Source organism: Oryzias latipes, chromosome 12 (assembly GCF_053564925.1).
Source record: "Oryzias latipes strain Hd-rR chromosome 12, Olatipes_Hd-rR_3.1".
In the NCBI taxonomy this organism is placed as follows: domain Eukaryota; kingdom Metazoa; phylum Chordata; class Actinopteri; order Beloniformes; family Adrianichthyidae; genus Oryzias; species Oryzias latipes.
This window is the reverse complement of record NC_136248.1, coordinates 19,129,837-19,142,726: the sequence shown is the minus strand read 5'-3', so window position 1 is coordinate 19,142,726 and position 12,890 is coordinate 19,129,837. Positions and strand designations below refer to the sequence as shown.

The window sequence follows — 12,890 nt, the reverse complement described above, 5'->3', positions numbered from 1 at the left end:
GTGTTGAACTGTGTGTTCAAAGAAGTGCGTGTGCATGTATGTGTACGTATGCAGGTATGTAATACAAGGATAAGGTAACACGATCCACCCGGAGACCCACTCTCATCCTTCAACCCACAAAATTACATTGCTGGTATTCAATTACTGATCTTTGATTAGGCAGATGCATTGCCAACTAATTACAAACTCCTCATTAAAGCCAAGCGGACTCAAGAGTTTTGAGAAAAAATTAGATAAATCTGAGAAAAAACATTTCTTAAATCCCATACAAAGAAGTATCTAATTCAATGTTCATAAATACACACATTTGAATTTCTAATGTGCCTACACACATTAGATCCTGTTTTAACGTGCAAAAAACAATAAGAGTCTGTTTTAAACAAAAAGGTGTGCAAAATCAGAACAAAAGATGAAACTGTTTAGTTTTTATGATAATGTGTGTTAAATTTAAGGGCATGTGTAAAAAACTAGAAAAAGAAAAGATTCTCACACTTCAATTAAGAGCATTTGCTGTGGTTTTGAAAGAGAACCCTTTTCCTTTTCTTTCTTAAAACTGCATCTTAATTCTTCCAAGCATTCCAAGTTTTGAATTTTACAAAGCATTATTATTATAATGAATATAGTTACTGTTGCCCTGAAGAAATATTTACATTTGCATTAGGAAAACACAACTTAAAAAGCAATAATCCCTTAAAAAACCTGAAAATCTTCCTTTTAATGAAGCCTTTACAATGGAAAATCTACTAAATCTATCGATGCTAATTTATTGGAGTTGAAATTATTTAGTATATATAGACACATTTGCACTCAAAAATACTATACACGACACATTGAATCCCTAAAATGTCAGGTTTGTCAAAAATAGTTTAATTAATTACTTGAAAGGGGAACGGGTCAGGTTTTTTTTAATCCAACCTTGTTGCTGTTTTTTTTTTATCTTTTATTAATTGCTTTTATGTATCCAATATGCAGAATATAGGTAGTGGTTTGACTTCAACTGTGTTTCTTATATGTAAACATGTTTTTTTTTTCCTCTGGTAACGTCACAGCTCTTATTGAATAAAAACGGATTTTTATAAAAGTGCTTTTAGACATTTTGAATATATCACTTCAACGTAAAAATAAATAGGAAAATTATTAAAAGTCTAAAGAAACAAAGGCTAATTGGAACGCACTGTGAACTATACCAACATTAGTCAACACATTTCATCATAAATTATCTTCTTTCTTTCTTTTTTTTTTTTTTGGGTCACAGACTTTCTCTGAATGATGAACTTTTCAGGGATTTTTGTTATAAACTCATAGAGTCAAGAATGGTTTTCCCCCCCAGAAAAATATTTATACATAAATAAAATGTAGTTTGTTTCTGAATAGTTTTGTTTAAATTCTGGATTTAAGTGACTTGCACATCACACAGTGGCTTTTTGCCTGTGTGTTTGCATGTCACAGAAAAGGGTTTGTATTTTAATGAGTGTAACTGAGAGCAGAGAGAAAATTAGGAACGACTGAACTAATTCAAGCAGACATCATCCCATTGTCTGCCTTTATTGACAGTGACTGTATTAGTTGCATCAATCTCTCCATTTTCAGGGTTCCAGTGGTTCACTGAGACAGCCGCTGTAACGTTGCCTTCTAATTCCGTCTCTTTAAATTTTAACCTTGCTTCCTGCAAGCATCAAAAAAAGCATCTTAAGTTACAGTTTCATGACTGGCTCAAACAAAAACACTCAGTGACACAAGAGATTACAATGGAAAATTTGTCATTTGCATAATAGAATTGATTGTGTAAATCGATTATAGGGTTTTCTAGGACTCGCAGTCCGTGTAAATAAACTCATACAAAGACTTACTACAGTAAAAACCTTAAGCTTTAAACTCGGAGATGCTGTTCAGCAAAAAAAAAGATCGATTTGGTTGAATAATAATTTGTTCTTATATATATATTAATATCTTTTTTAATAAAAATCTAAGCAAAAAACTATTAATTAAAAGCCATATTGCAAGTAGCATGAAGAAAATCTCTTATCTGGAACTAATAAATATTGCTGCCAATAGGTTAAAAAATTATTAAAATTATGTATCTTTCTGCACTGGACATCATAGAAAATCAGCATGAATCTGTTTGGTTACAACAAGCTTGTTGAAGCCACTACAGTTAATCATAGAGAGTAACACCACTGCTGTTTGATCAATAACTTAGTACAAACAAGACCATCTCAGCTCTCTCTATTCTCAGTTGTGGTTCAATTTAAAATAAACGGATTTTTTTAATGAATTATTCTATAAATTAAATTTTCAAATAAAACAATTTTTTTTACTGAACTTCTCCTTTAGCAGAGGTAAAAGCCAAGAACTAACCTCAGATGTACTTTAGATTCCCTATTTTAAGATTTGAATACATTTACTTCCCAAAAAATGCAGGATTTGATTCTATGCCAAAGAGAAAATTCAAACGTCTGATAAAAATACGAAACATTAACCCATAAAAAACTTCTTTACAAAAATTCCCGACACCAGTGTTAAGTACAATACAGTAGATAAAACTTACATGAATTTGCATCAGGGACAGTTACTATCTTTACCAAGAAAATGCCATCACAAGTATTTACAGCTTTGAAGTTACGATAATGTCAGGAGGTAAAAAAAGACTCTGGAACCAAACAACTAAACTTTCAGCTAATTTCTTATTTATGAGAGCAAACAGAGAAAAGGCTGTGCTATTAGTTTTAGACGTAGCTCAGAACTAGTTCAGGAAATCAAATGGATCAAACTTTGATGCAGCAGTAAAAATGTTATAAGAAGGGATTCTGACTTGGGCAGGTTTAAGTTCTTACCTATAGGTCCATGTTACATTTTCTCCTCTGAGTTTCTCTCCATTTTGTTGTGAGCCTGCATGAGCAGCTACAGCAGAGACAGAGGAGCACACTGTATATATGCTCTACCTGTGTTTTATTTATGGTCATCCCCCCAATGCAGCCCCATAATGCCCTCTGATGTCCTACTTCTTCATATTTCCCAAGGTTGGCCTTGTTCTATTGCAGAGTTACACAGACCTGAAAGGCTCAACTCTTCATGAAAAGCTAAATATACTATAAATAAACTATGTTCTGCTAATCAATACTTTCTTAAATGTTTTCTTTTCAGTGCTGTAGAGTATAACAGCAGCATCAATTGGGTTTCTGAGGTAAAGTTTTCCACTAACTGTGCTGTCATTGATGTAACAGATAATTATTTCCTATGAAATTCAATTATGTTAAAAGATTTAGACGAATCTTCTTTTATATGATGAACAAAAGTGCATATTTGTGAAGCAGATATCTTTATCTTGTGGCAGCACATTGGGACTAAAGTAAGAAAGCTTCCATTTAAATACGTAAAAGAAAAATGAGACAAATGATTTTAATTTAAAATTACACCTTACCAAAACTCATTCAATGTCCTCTTTTGCTAATGTTTGGTAATTCTACATAGCCTGAAAGGACCAATAATTGAAATAAAAATACTGAAACAAAATTAAGGAAAAAAAAACCTGAGGCATTTCTTACCTTGGGTCTGTCCACAGAGGGCAGCCTTTTGAAAGCCCAAACAGCAGGAGGAGAGCACAGCCTGCTGTCAGTCACAGGTTGTGTCACATTCTCAACATGCTTCTAGCCTACTGTTATAGGAGCTAACTATTTTCAATATCAATAGTTCAGCGTTCAGGGGGAAACAAAGTAAAATTGAATCGGTTTCCAAATTCATTCTGCATGGAAATTGATCCTATTGAAAATGCAGCATCACTTTATGTTTAATTTGGTAATAATTGTTTGTACTTTTTTGGATTATTACCAAGATTCATCAGTAAGAAGAAAGTTCAAATTATGAAAATTGCTGAGATTTTATAAGTTTACTATTAGAAAAAATGTGTACATAAGTAAAAGAAAACTGACTGTGTAGCCTAACTGTTTTTGGGCTTGCAAATAAAGTAAAACACCATTGTTTTATTCAGAAAATGTACCATCCACCAGTTCTATAATCGTCGTAACAGTGCTTTATTGACAAACATATATTCCAGGAACGAATTAAACTATATTAATTCTAAAGTTATATGCAGAATTGGCACCAAAAAAATAGGTGCAAACATTAAAACATTAAGTTTATATATATTTAAACAGATACATTTTCCAACAGCATTGCATTCAATCATTTTGTCTTCAATGAGGTGAAATTCCATGTTTTCTTTTTTTATGCTAATATTAGATTACATGCTGCAGGGCTATGACGGAATCTCTTCACGTTGTCTTCATTGTCTTGTAGGAAAAAAGAGTTATAAACAAAGATTTTTCTTTTAACCGAAGCATGATGATGCTCATTTACTTTTATCTTGTAAAAAAAAAAACAGCTATATTTTTACATTAAAAATAATTCCTTTGATTGGCTAAACTAAGCAAAAAAAAGTCTTTTGAATCGAAATATGATCCCAATTTTTCACAATTTGTATTCGTTTTTAGAAATATTTGTTCTACGCCAATCAAGGTTTAACTATTTAACATATTTCTTACTGATTACATCGTTTCATATTATGCATTGATTCCGTGAAAGAGCAAACGTATTCGATGAAGTATCGTAGTCTGTTGTGCGCAGGCGATCTACATGTACCTGAAGCAGCCAAGGTGCGCTTCCTGCTGTAGCCCCGCCCCTAGTCTCGCCAGGTTTTGTTTGATGTCTAATGTGCTGTTTCAGTGAAACTGCTCCGGCAGGTTTAACAACAGATGACTGGAGCTCACCCTGCTTTCGCTGTCGGCCATAGCAGGACTCTGAAATGGACAACTTAACCAGAGTAGCTAAAGTCACTTACAAACGATGGAAAAACCCTGACGAAGGGTAAGTAAACACACCTTTGATGACACAGTGTAAATAAAAAAATCAAATGTGTGTAAACTACGAAGTAAAAATAGTAATAGTGTTGGTTTCCTTCTTCACCAACAAACTTATGTCTGTGTTACCTTCAAGACACTGTCATAAATTGTTTTTTTGATGTATGTTTTCTTTAATGTTGGTTTTCCGTGCGCTGACGCTCAGAGGTGACGCAGCGTTCGCAGGTCTCAGTGATGATGAAGTCCAGGGCACTGACAGTGAGATCTGCACGGTCGCCTCATCCAGCATGGACTCAGGAGACAGGCCGAACTCTGCGAAGTCAAACAACACAACAACAGAAGGTCCATGCAAAAACATTTTTAATTTTGTCCAATTATTGGAATGTAGACAGTTGCATCAGACTGTGATCACTACATCAGATTTGTGCATTAGTGCTCCTATAATCACCAAATCCAAAGTGTTGTTTGGTGCAGGCTGTCTATTAATGGATTTACTGTAGTCTGGATCCTGATGCAGGAACAAAAATTCTGAGCGGTAGATTTCTTCAGGGAAGATCAGAAGTGACTCCTTACAAAACTTTTAAGACACCCAAAGATGATCCTTTTTGATATTCTACGATGTGGGAGGGTGGTTGCTGGAACGTTTCCTAATCTGGTTTTTATTGCGCCAGATTAGTAAACATTAGTGTCACTCTGGCTTTAAATGTAGACACTGAGACTTTTTCTCATTTGTAAATTTGTTTGAACAAGAACATAATAGACATGTTAAGACGAACACTGTTGACAATAGTAAATGTCTATCATTTTAAGGCAAAACTGTAGCAGTAGTGAGAATTAGGAGTAGCAATATCACAGAGTTGTAGTATTAGGACACTTTTATTTCTGCAGCTGATTAAGGCCATTGTTTTATTAACTTCCCCAGCAAGTGTATGCAGAATGAAAACACATTGGTTTAGTTTGTAGGGCCGGATCAGATCCAGATGTTACTGTTGTGCAGCTCCTGGTTTATCTGTTTGGTAAATCTCCCATCATGTTGGGTACAAGTTGGTAAAAGTGATCCATGCTGGTTAATCCTAAACTTTATTCATTGAAACACAGATTGGGAGATTTTTAAACACAGAAAGACAGGTTATGAGTTGTTCTGCAGGTTCTGGTGAAATCATGTGAATCTTCCATGCATATTTACATGAAAACACTGTCAGCCTGCAACAGAACGTTTGTTTTACAAAAGAAATAGTAAAAACAAATGTTAGCTGCTGAGTCGCTTCTTTGTTCTAAGAGGTATAATGTCATTGAGAGCTTTGTGAAGATGTAGAGGCTTTGAGTTTAATTTCAGTGGTTCTTGTAACACTTCAATCCAAGGTATTTGTTTAGGGTGTATTCAGGACACATTTGGTTCGTTTAAAGTAAACCAGATTTCGTTTCCCTTGATAATCCCGGACAGTCTGAATAAACCCAAGAAAACACCCAACTGCTCTCGAACCCATGTTTGGAGGCGGTCCCTGGTTTGTTTCCAATCGGACTGCGCTTCGGTTCGCGCTGAGATTTGTCAGTCTGAATACAATCCATCCTCGGAGCGGAGCAACTAACCCAAAACGGCTGATGTAAACAGAGTAGGTATGATGAGCTACAGACAAATGTAAAACAAACAAACAGAAAAAAACTGGCTGTTTACTTGTTAGAATGTTTATTTTAACACAGCTGAAAACACTTTTTACATGCTTTTCTGTGTCTCATTTACACAGCACGCGCTGCTGTGAAATCACCCTTAAAGCTACCTTATAGTTTCCTTAACAGAATTCTCTTAAATGCAACACCATCAAACCACAACAATGAGACACAGCAAATCATTGAAATGTGGTCGGATGAATGCAAGCTCATTAAAACAACTTTTAACATGACACACATTGCCTCTCACCTTTTTCCTGACAATCTATAAACACTTAGAAGCCTACCTTCACAGCCGACGTCTCCTCATCACTACAGTTGCAGCATCGTCTGAGTTAAAGCACACACAACACGTCTCCTTGCCAGTAACCACCTTGCAGCATACCCCCACCGTACCAAAGTAACAAGTAAAAAGTGTTGTTTCCGACATTCAAAACTGATAATCGAAATATAAATTTTGAATGAATCAATTGTCCCCATAAGGATTGTGACGCACAGCACATCCTTCTTTCTCTTGTTGTTTTGACCCGCCCTCAGAGCTCTCGGCCAATGACTGAAGAGGTCTTTGGTCACGTGGTTTTGTTGATAAGCTTCTGTCCGTCACAGAATGGGCCGCTTGATGCCAGTCTGAATACAGACCAAACGCAAGGTTCAGGGCTCGATCCGGAACTAAGGATTTTTCCTGTCTGAAAACACCATTAATGACAATTTCAAACCAGATCAAAGTAAATACCACCTATACACACAGAAGTGTGTGTTTACATTGTTACCAACACACACGTGCCACACTCAGTTGACTTTTTATTTTTTTTATTTTTTCAGATTCCTGGCCATTTAAAGTACCGTACTCCCTGATTTAAGAACAGCTGTCCTCAGTGCCATCACAGTAGCAAACAAAACATTTATGAGTAGAAATAAACTGCATCCACTGCTGTCTCTTAATAAAAATATTTTGAGAGTGCAAAAATCACACTCCTTGAGTGTCTTAAATAAGTAAAATAAGCGGTAAAATTAAACACAGAAGACATATATTTCACTGAATGAATGTTGAACGTTCACCCCTGCTTCATGTTGCTTCGTACCCCCCAGTGACCTACTTGCATTATCGCTATCTAAGGTTTGCTGATTTTGGGGATTGAGGTGGGCCATTTATTGATGACTATATGGGAGGGCAAAGCTTTAAAGTCAAGTTCATAAGGGCCAATGTTGATCGCACTGACTGTGTTTACTGTTAAGACATATCTAAACAGTAAAAATGAAAGGTCTCCTTTAGGGTTGACTGATTCTTCAAAAATATAGTATCTTGCAGAGATTTGACTTGCATCTTTTACAGAAACAGGAACCTTTACTGTAGATGATGCTCTGGAGGCCATTGGATTTGGGGTATTTCAGTGGAAAATCTCACTCATCACTGGACTGGCATGGGTAAGAATCCTAATAGATGCAGAAACACTTTTTCCCTTCCACACCCGCATCCTCCACGTCTCTAATGTGATGCTCTGGCTTAGGTTGCCGATGCCATGGAGATGATGATACTTAGCATCCTTGGCCCAGAGCTGCACTGTGATTGGAGTCTCCCCAGCTATCAAGTAGCACTTATAACTTCGGTAAAAGCCATTTGGATCTTTTCCTAAAATGTTCAATTGTCTTATCTTTTTCAGAAGTTTGCAATAGGGTTCTGATGTGTCATCAGGTGGTGTTTATTGGGATGGGGTTTGGTTCCCCTGTGTGGGGAAATGTGTCCGACAAGTATGGAAGAAAAGTGGTGGGTGTAGTATCATTTTTTTCAAAAAGTTTCTGTCATTTTTTCCATATTATCTCACGTATTTCTTCTATTCAAGGGTCTGACAGTATGCATGTGTTGGACTTTATACTATGGCATTCTGAGTGCCTTCGCTCCAATCTATGGCTGGCTTTTGGTCCTGCGAGGTTTTGTCGGTTTTGGGATCGGAGGAGCTCCTCAGTCGTAAGTTTTCCTTCAAACACATCCTGCTATATTACTTATTTTAAGAGATATTAATAGCTATTAAAAAACACACACTCTTGTTTTAGGGTGACTCTGTACACAGAATTTCTTCCAGTGAAAGCAAGAGGCATCTGCATTGTACTGATTGGGGTACTGCTGCGATTTTATTATTATTATTTTTTGCTAAATGACAGGCTTTTATTTTTGGAAACCATTAAGATATCTAACCTAAAATCTGTCCTGACCTTTGTATTTATGCTTCACAGGCCTTCTGGGCAATTGGAGCAGTGTTCGAGGTCCTGCTGGCTTTGTGGGTCATGCCCACATTGGGCTGGAGATGGCTACTCGGCTTGTCCGCCTTACCAATGGCTGTCTTTGTTTGTTTCTGTTTTGTGAGTATGCTGTTGACCATAAGAGATTCCTTCTTATCCTCTGCAGCCAAACCCCTCAGCTGATTCTCCCTGTTTTTATAGTGGCTCCCTGAGAGCCCCCGTTTTGATGTGCTGGCGGGAAGAAGAGAAAAAGCCATGGCTACTTTGGTGCGCATCGCCAAAGACAATGGCAAGGCTATGCCTCAAGGAACACTGACAATTTATAAACAGGTGAGTTCATACAAATCCCCCAAAGCAACACGGTCAGCTCAACTCATTCTCACATGATCCTTCTATATCTTTAAATCCTCAGACTAACCGAGGACAGCTTAAAGACCTCTTCTCTCCTCAATACTGGAAGACAACTCTTCTTCTGTGGTTTTTGTGGTTAGATTAAGCAACTTTTCTCAATTTCAATCATCTGCATAAAACACAGTTTATTGTTTATTGTTGTTTTTTTCTGATCATGATGAATACAGAAAACATATAAATCTAAAACTTGAAAATGAAACGCTTTTTTGACCGCTTTTTATGTTGTTCACTTTTCTTTTCTTTTATTCCAAAGGTTTGCAAATGCCTTCTCTTACTATGGGATCGTCCTGCTGACTACAGAGCTGTTTCAAGCAGGGGATTTATGTGCAGGTGTGTCACAACTGTGTTTACTAAAGATCATCTGTTCATTTATCGGGAGAGATCTTCAACATGAACTTCCTGTCTTTTCCTTACAGAGACCCAGGGGGCCAAGATTGAACCAAGGTGCAGCCTCGAATGTAAATATTTGTCGTCAGATGACTATAAAGACCTTTTATGGACTACCTTGGCAGAATTTCCAGGTAAAGTTCTCCAAATATTTTTTTGTCACGATGTAATCAAACTTATGAGGCTATAATGTGTAATTACTTTTATTTGTTTTCTAGAGAGGATTCTTAATGTTATACTAATGTTAAAGCCTCTAAAATAATAGCTTTTAACGTATAAATATTCTCAACAAGCTTTGTTAAAAAATACATACAGTGTACTGAGTTGGTTTTTTGGCGTTTAAATGTGTTCAGTTTAAAGTAAGTTTACATATTAACACAGATTGACACCTTCAAGGCATCTTTTTATTTCATCATTTTGCATTTAAATACACATGTAGGTGTTTTAAAAGTAGTGAAAATGTTTGAACTTCTTTCTGTGTAGGTCTTTTAGTCATCCTCCTGGCGATCGATTACATGGGCAGGAAGAAAAGCATGGCCCTGTGTTTCTTCATGTTTTCTTTGTGCATCTTACCATTATTTGCTTGCATTGGGAGGTGAGTAAGTTGACATTTAGCAGCAAAAAAAACAAGCGGCAACTGTATCTCTAAAACCCTTTGTGTCTTTGTCTTTATCCATGCAGGATAGCTCTTACAATCTTTATCTTCATCTGCAGAGCCTTTATTTCTGGAGGATATCAAGTTGTTTTTGTTTACACACCAGAAGTAAGAAATGTTTTTTTTTCCAAGTAAACTTCTTGACAAAGTAATTCGGACAGACGCCTTAAAACAGGCTTTATTATTGTAGGTATACCCGACAGAAACCAGGGCTTTAGCGATGGGGACTTCCAGCGCCATTGCCAGGATTGGTGCCTTGATCACACCCTTTGTGGCTCAGGTATCCTGACGTATTTGATTTTCTTGTTCTTAGAAAAGGGAGTCCTACAAATTCTGTGAAAATCTACAACAACTACTTCTGATGAAGATCACTGGAAAAACAAAAAGTGGGCATTTACTCAGTATTTTATGGCCATATAATAAGACTGCTAGTCTGTGAGTTAAAAAAGTTTCAGAAATCCTCTTAAATGGCTAAATGTTGGCTTGAAAAAAATATAAAAAAGTAGAAGCACAGGAGGACTGTGAAAGAAATTAGCTTACTTAGATGTATAAATTTTCTTGAAGACCTAAGCAAGATTGTAAACTTTTGAATCATCTGTTTTACAAAAGTGAAGCCTTTGAAGCCTCCTGAAGCCTTGAATCTTCTGTCCTGTAATGTTTGGAAATAATTCCCCTCTAGAATGTTAATTTTCCTGGTAAACAGATTTCAGAAATTAGCTAGGGAGCAGATTCATAGAATTGTTTACATTAAATGTTGTGCTTCCAAAAAAACAGCGTCTTCCGTGAAATCTGGCAAATGTTTTGAATGGATTCCACTGTAAACGTGTTTTACTAGTTTGTGTTCTTCTCTTCCATGTTTGATTGAAACATGTACATAAATGTGGGCAAATTCAGATTAAGTTGAACGTTTTGGACACATTTATACTGATGTATATTATAAATTAGGTTTCATTTGACACGTTATTGTCTTTTATTTTAGGTTTTGCTGAGGAGATCAGTTTACGTTACCCTTGGTGTGTACTGTGCCTGTGGTCTGGTGGCTGGCATCGCTTCCTTGTTGTTACCCATTGAAACATTAGGTAGGGGTCTACAGGAGTCCAGTCTTGCCCAGGAAGTTGAGCATCCAGCCTCAGCCCCACCCAGCCAGTCCTACGGTACAACACAGTCCACAGAGCAGCGATGAGATAGTCCACCATGAAAGGAAAAGAGAAGATTTGTTTTTGCTGGTTTCTGGCGCCCTGCAGATGAACCATTTGCTCATTTAACGAGCTAAACCGTTTAAATTATGAAGAGTGAATAGCGGCTAGCTCATTAGAGTAGGAATGAAACTGTGAGTCTGCTGTCCAAGTCTAACAAGAGCGGAGGTTGTTTCCAGTCCTGAGCTGCTTTTGTTTACACCTTTGGTCATGAGCAACAAGAATGCAATTTGGACCAAATATATTGCACGTTAGATTCAACTTTCAATATTTTAAGCCAAGACATGCTTGTGAAATATAGTGAACTCCAACACTGCCAATCACTGTGAGATCAAACAGGATTATGGCACTATTTTTTGTCTGAATTTCTAATAAAGGGTGGTATGGACTTGCACAGCTGTGCTACCCTCAAGTGCTGCACAATCTGCTATATTATTTTTGTTTTTCCACAAATAATTGTACAACAGCTTGAAATAGAAACTTGAATGGGTTTATTTAGATTTAAAGTATGACTATTATAGGATTTATTTATTCAACGTGGGATTTGGCCAGTTATTGATTATTTTGTTGTGCAACAATAAGCCACAACTGTTCAACTTTGTCAGAGTTTTGTCAGCATTTGTTGGTATTGAAGGTCAAATACTTACTACTGAAAGACTATTTGGAGGATTTTTGGATGAAATGTTATGCATAACATTTCAGATTATTGTGTTTGATGGAAGTCAACCATATTGAGACAGAAGTGCAGGTTGGGTTTTCCTCTGATGTGTTATAGAGGTATATTTTGGTCTGTTGGTTTAAATAAAGTGTTATAATAAAAGATTAGCCTTTTGACTGTGCTGCATTACTTCCAAGACTAACGTTTGCTTTTCCTTTATTAATCTATATACATTTTAATATAAAGAAAAGTTTCTAGGAAAAAAATTCAAGAAAGAGCTCAAGCTTTGGCTACAAAACTGTTTTTTTCCTGTTTTTACATCTTGTTTTTAGGAGAAAATTCTATCAATATGTGATTAAAACTAAAACTATCTTCACATTTTTAACATTTGTGTGCATTAAAACTTGTGAAAAAGAAGGCTTGTTTAAATTATAATGCTTAGGCTACAAATGTTTACATTTACTCTGATATTTTTTTCACAATTACGAGCGGTAATTGCAATGTAGAAACTTTTGCAATTTGCTTTGAAAGACAGGATTTATCAAATTTTTTAACCACAAATAATATTTTATTTCAATAGGCAAATTGAAATTACCTGTGAATGCGCTATGGAGTTTCTGGTAATGTTTTTTTATCTAAAGGCTCGATCAAAAAGTATATTTTTTAAAAATGTTGATATTTTGTCGCCCGTGCAGTATAAACTTTTTCTTTTTCTTCTATTGAAGTAGAGCGTAAATACGTGAAGGTTTTCAGGGATTTCCTAGTCTGGTCTGTCACCTTGACAACAATGGCCCAATGACAACGCGCACGCGAACTAGGCC

The 12,890-nt window shown here is 36.2% G+C and overlaps 1 protein-coding gene across 3 annotated transcripts; it reads left to right on the top strand.

Annotated features, from left to right (window-relative positions):
* Nucleotides 1-4,659: 4,659 nt before the first annotated feature.
* On the top strand, nt 4,660-12,234 carry svopb (SV2 related protein b). Of its 3 annotated transcripts, none has more exons than XM_011481816.4 (16): nt 4,660-4,863; nt 5,062-5,198; nt 7,858-7,949; nt 8,033-8,131; nt 8,218-8,289; nt 8,366-8,490; nt 8,577-8,640; nt 8,757-8,882; nt 8,964-9,092; nt 9,175-9,248; nt 9,427-9,503; nt 9,590-9,694; nt 10,044-10,155; nt 10,275-10,323; nt 10,406-10,495; nt 11,195-12,234. In XM_011481816.4, the coding sequence occupies exons 1-16, from the start codon at nt 4,802-4,804 to the stop codon at nt 11,396-11,398; spliced, it is 1,617 nt and encodes a 538-aa protein (XP_011480118.1). In that variant the 5' UTR covers nt 4,660-4,801; the 3' UTR covers nt 11,399-12,234. The 3 variants fall into 3 exon arrangements, with proteins under 3 accessions (XP_011480118.1, XP_004074970.1, XP_078812387.1); XM_004074922.5 differs by having other exon boundaries at nt 10,242-10,323; XM_078956261.1 differs by having other exon boundaries at nt 4,672-4,863; nt 7,864-7,949; nt 10,242-10,323.
* Nucleotides 12,235-12,890: the final 656 nt, after the last annotated feature.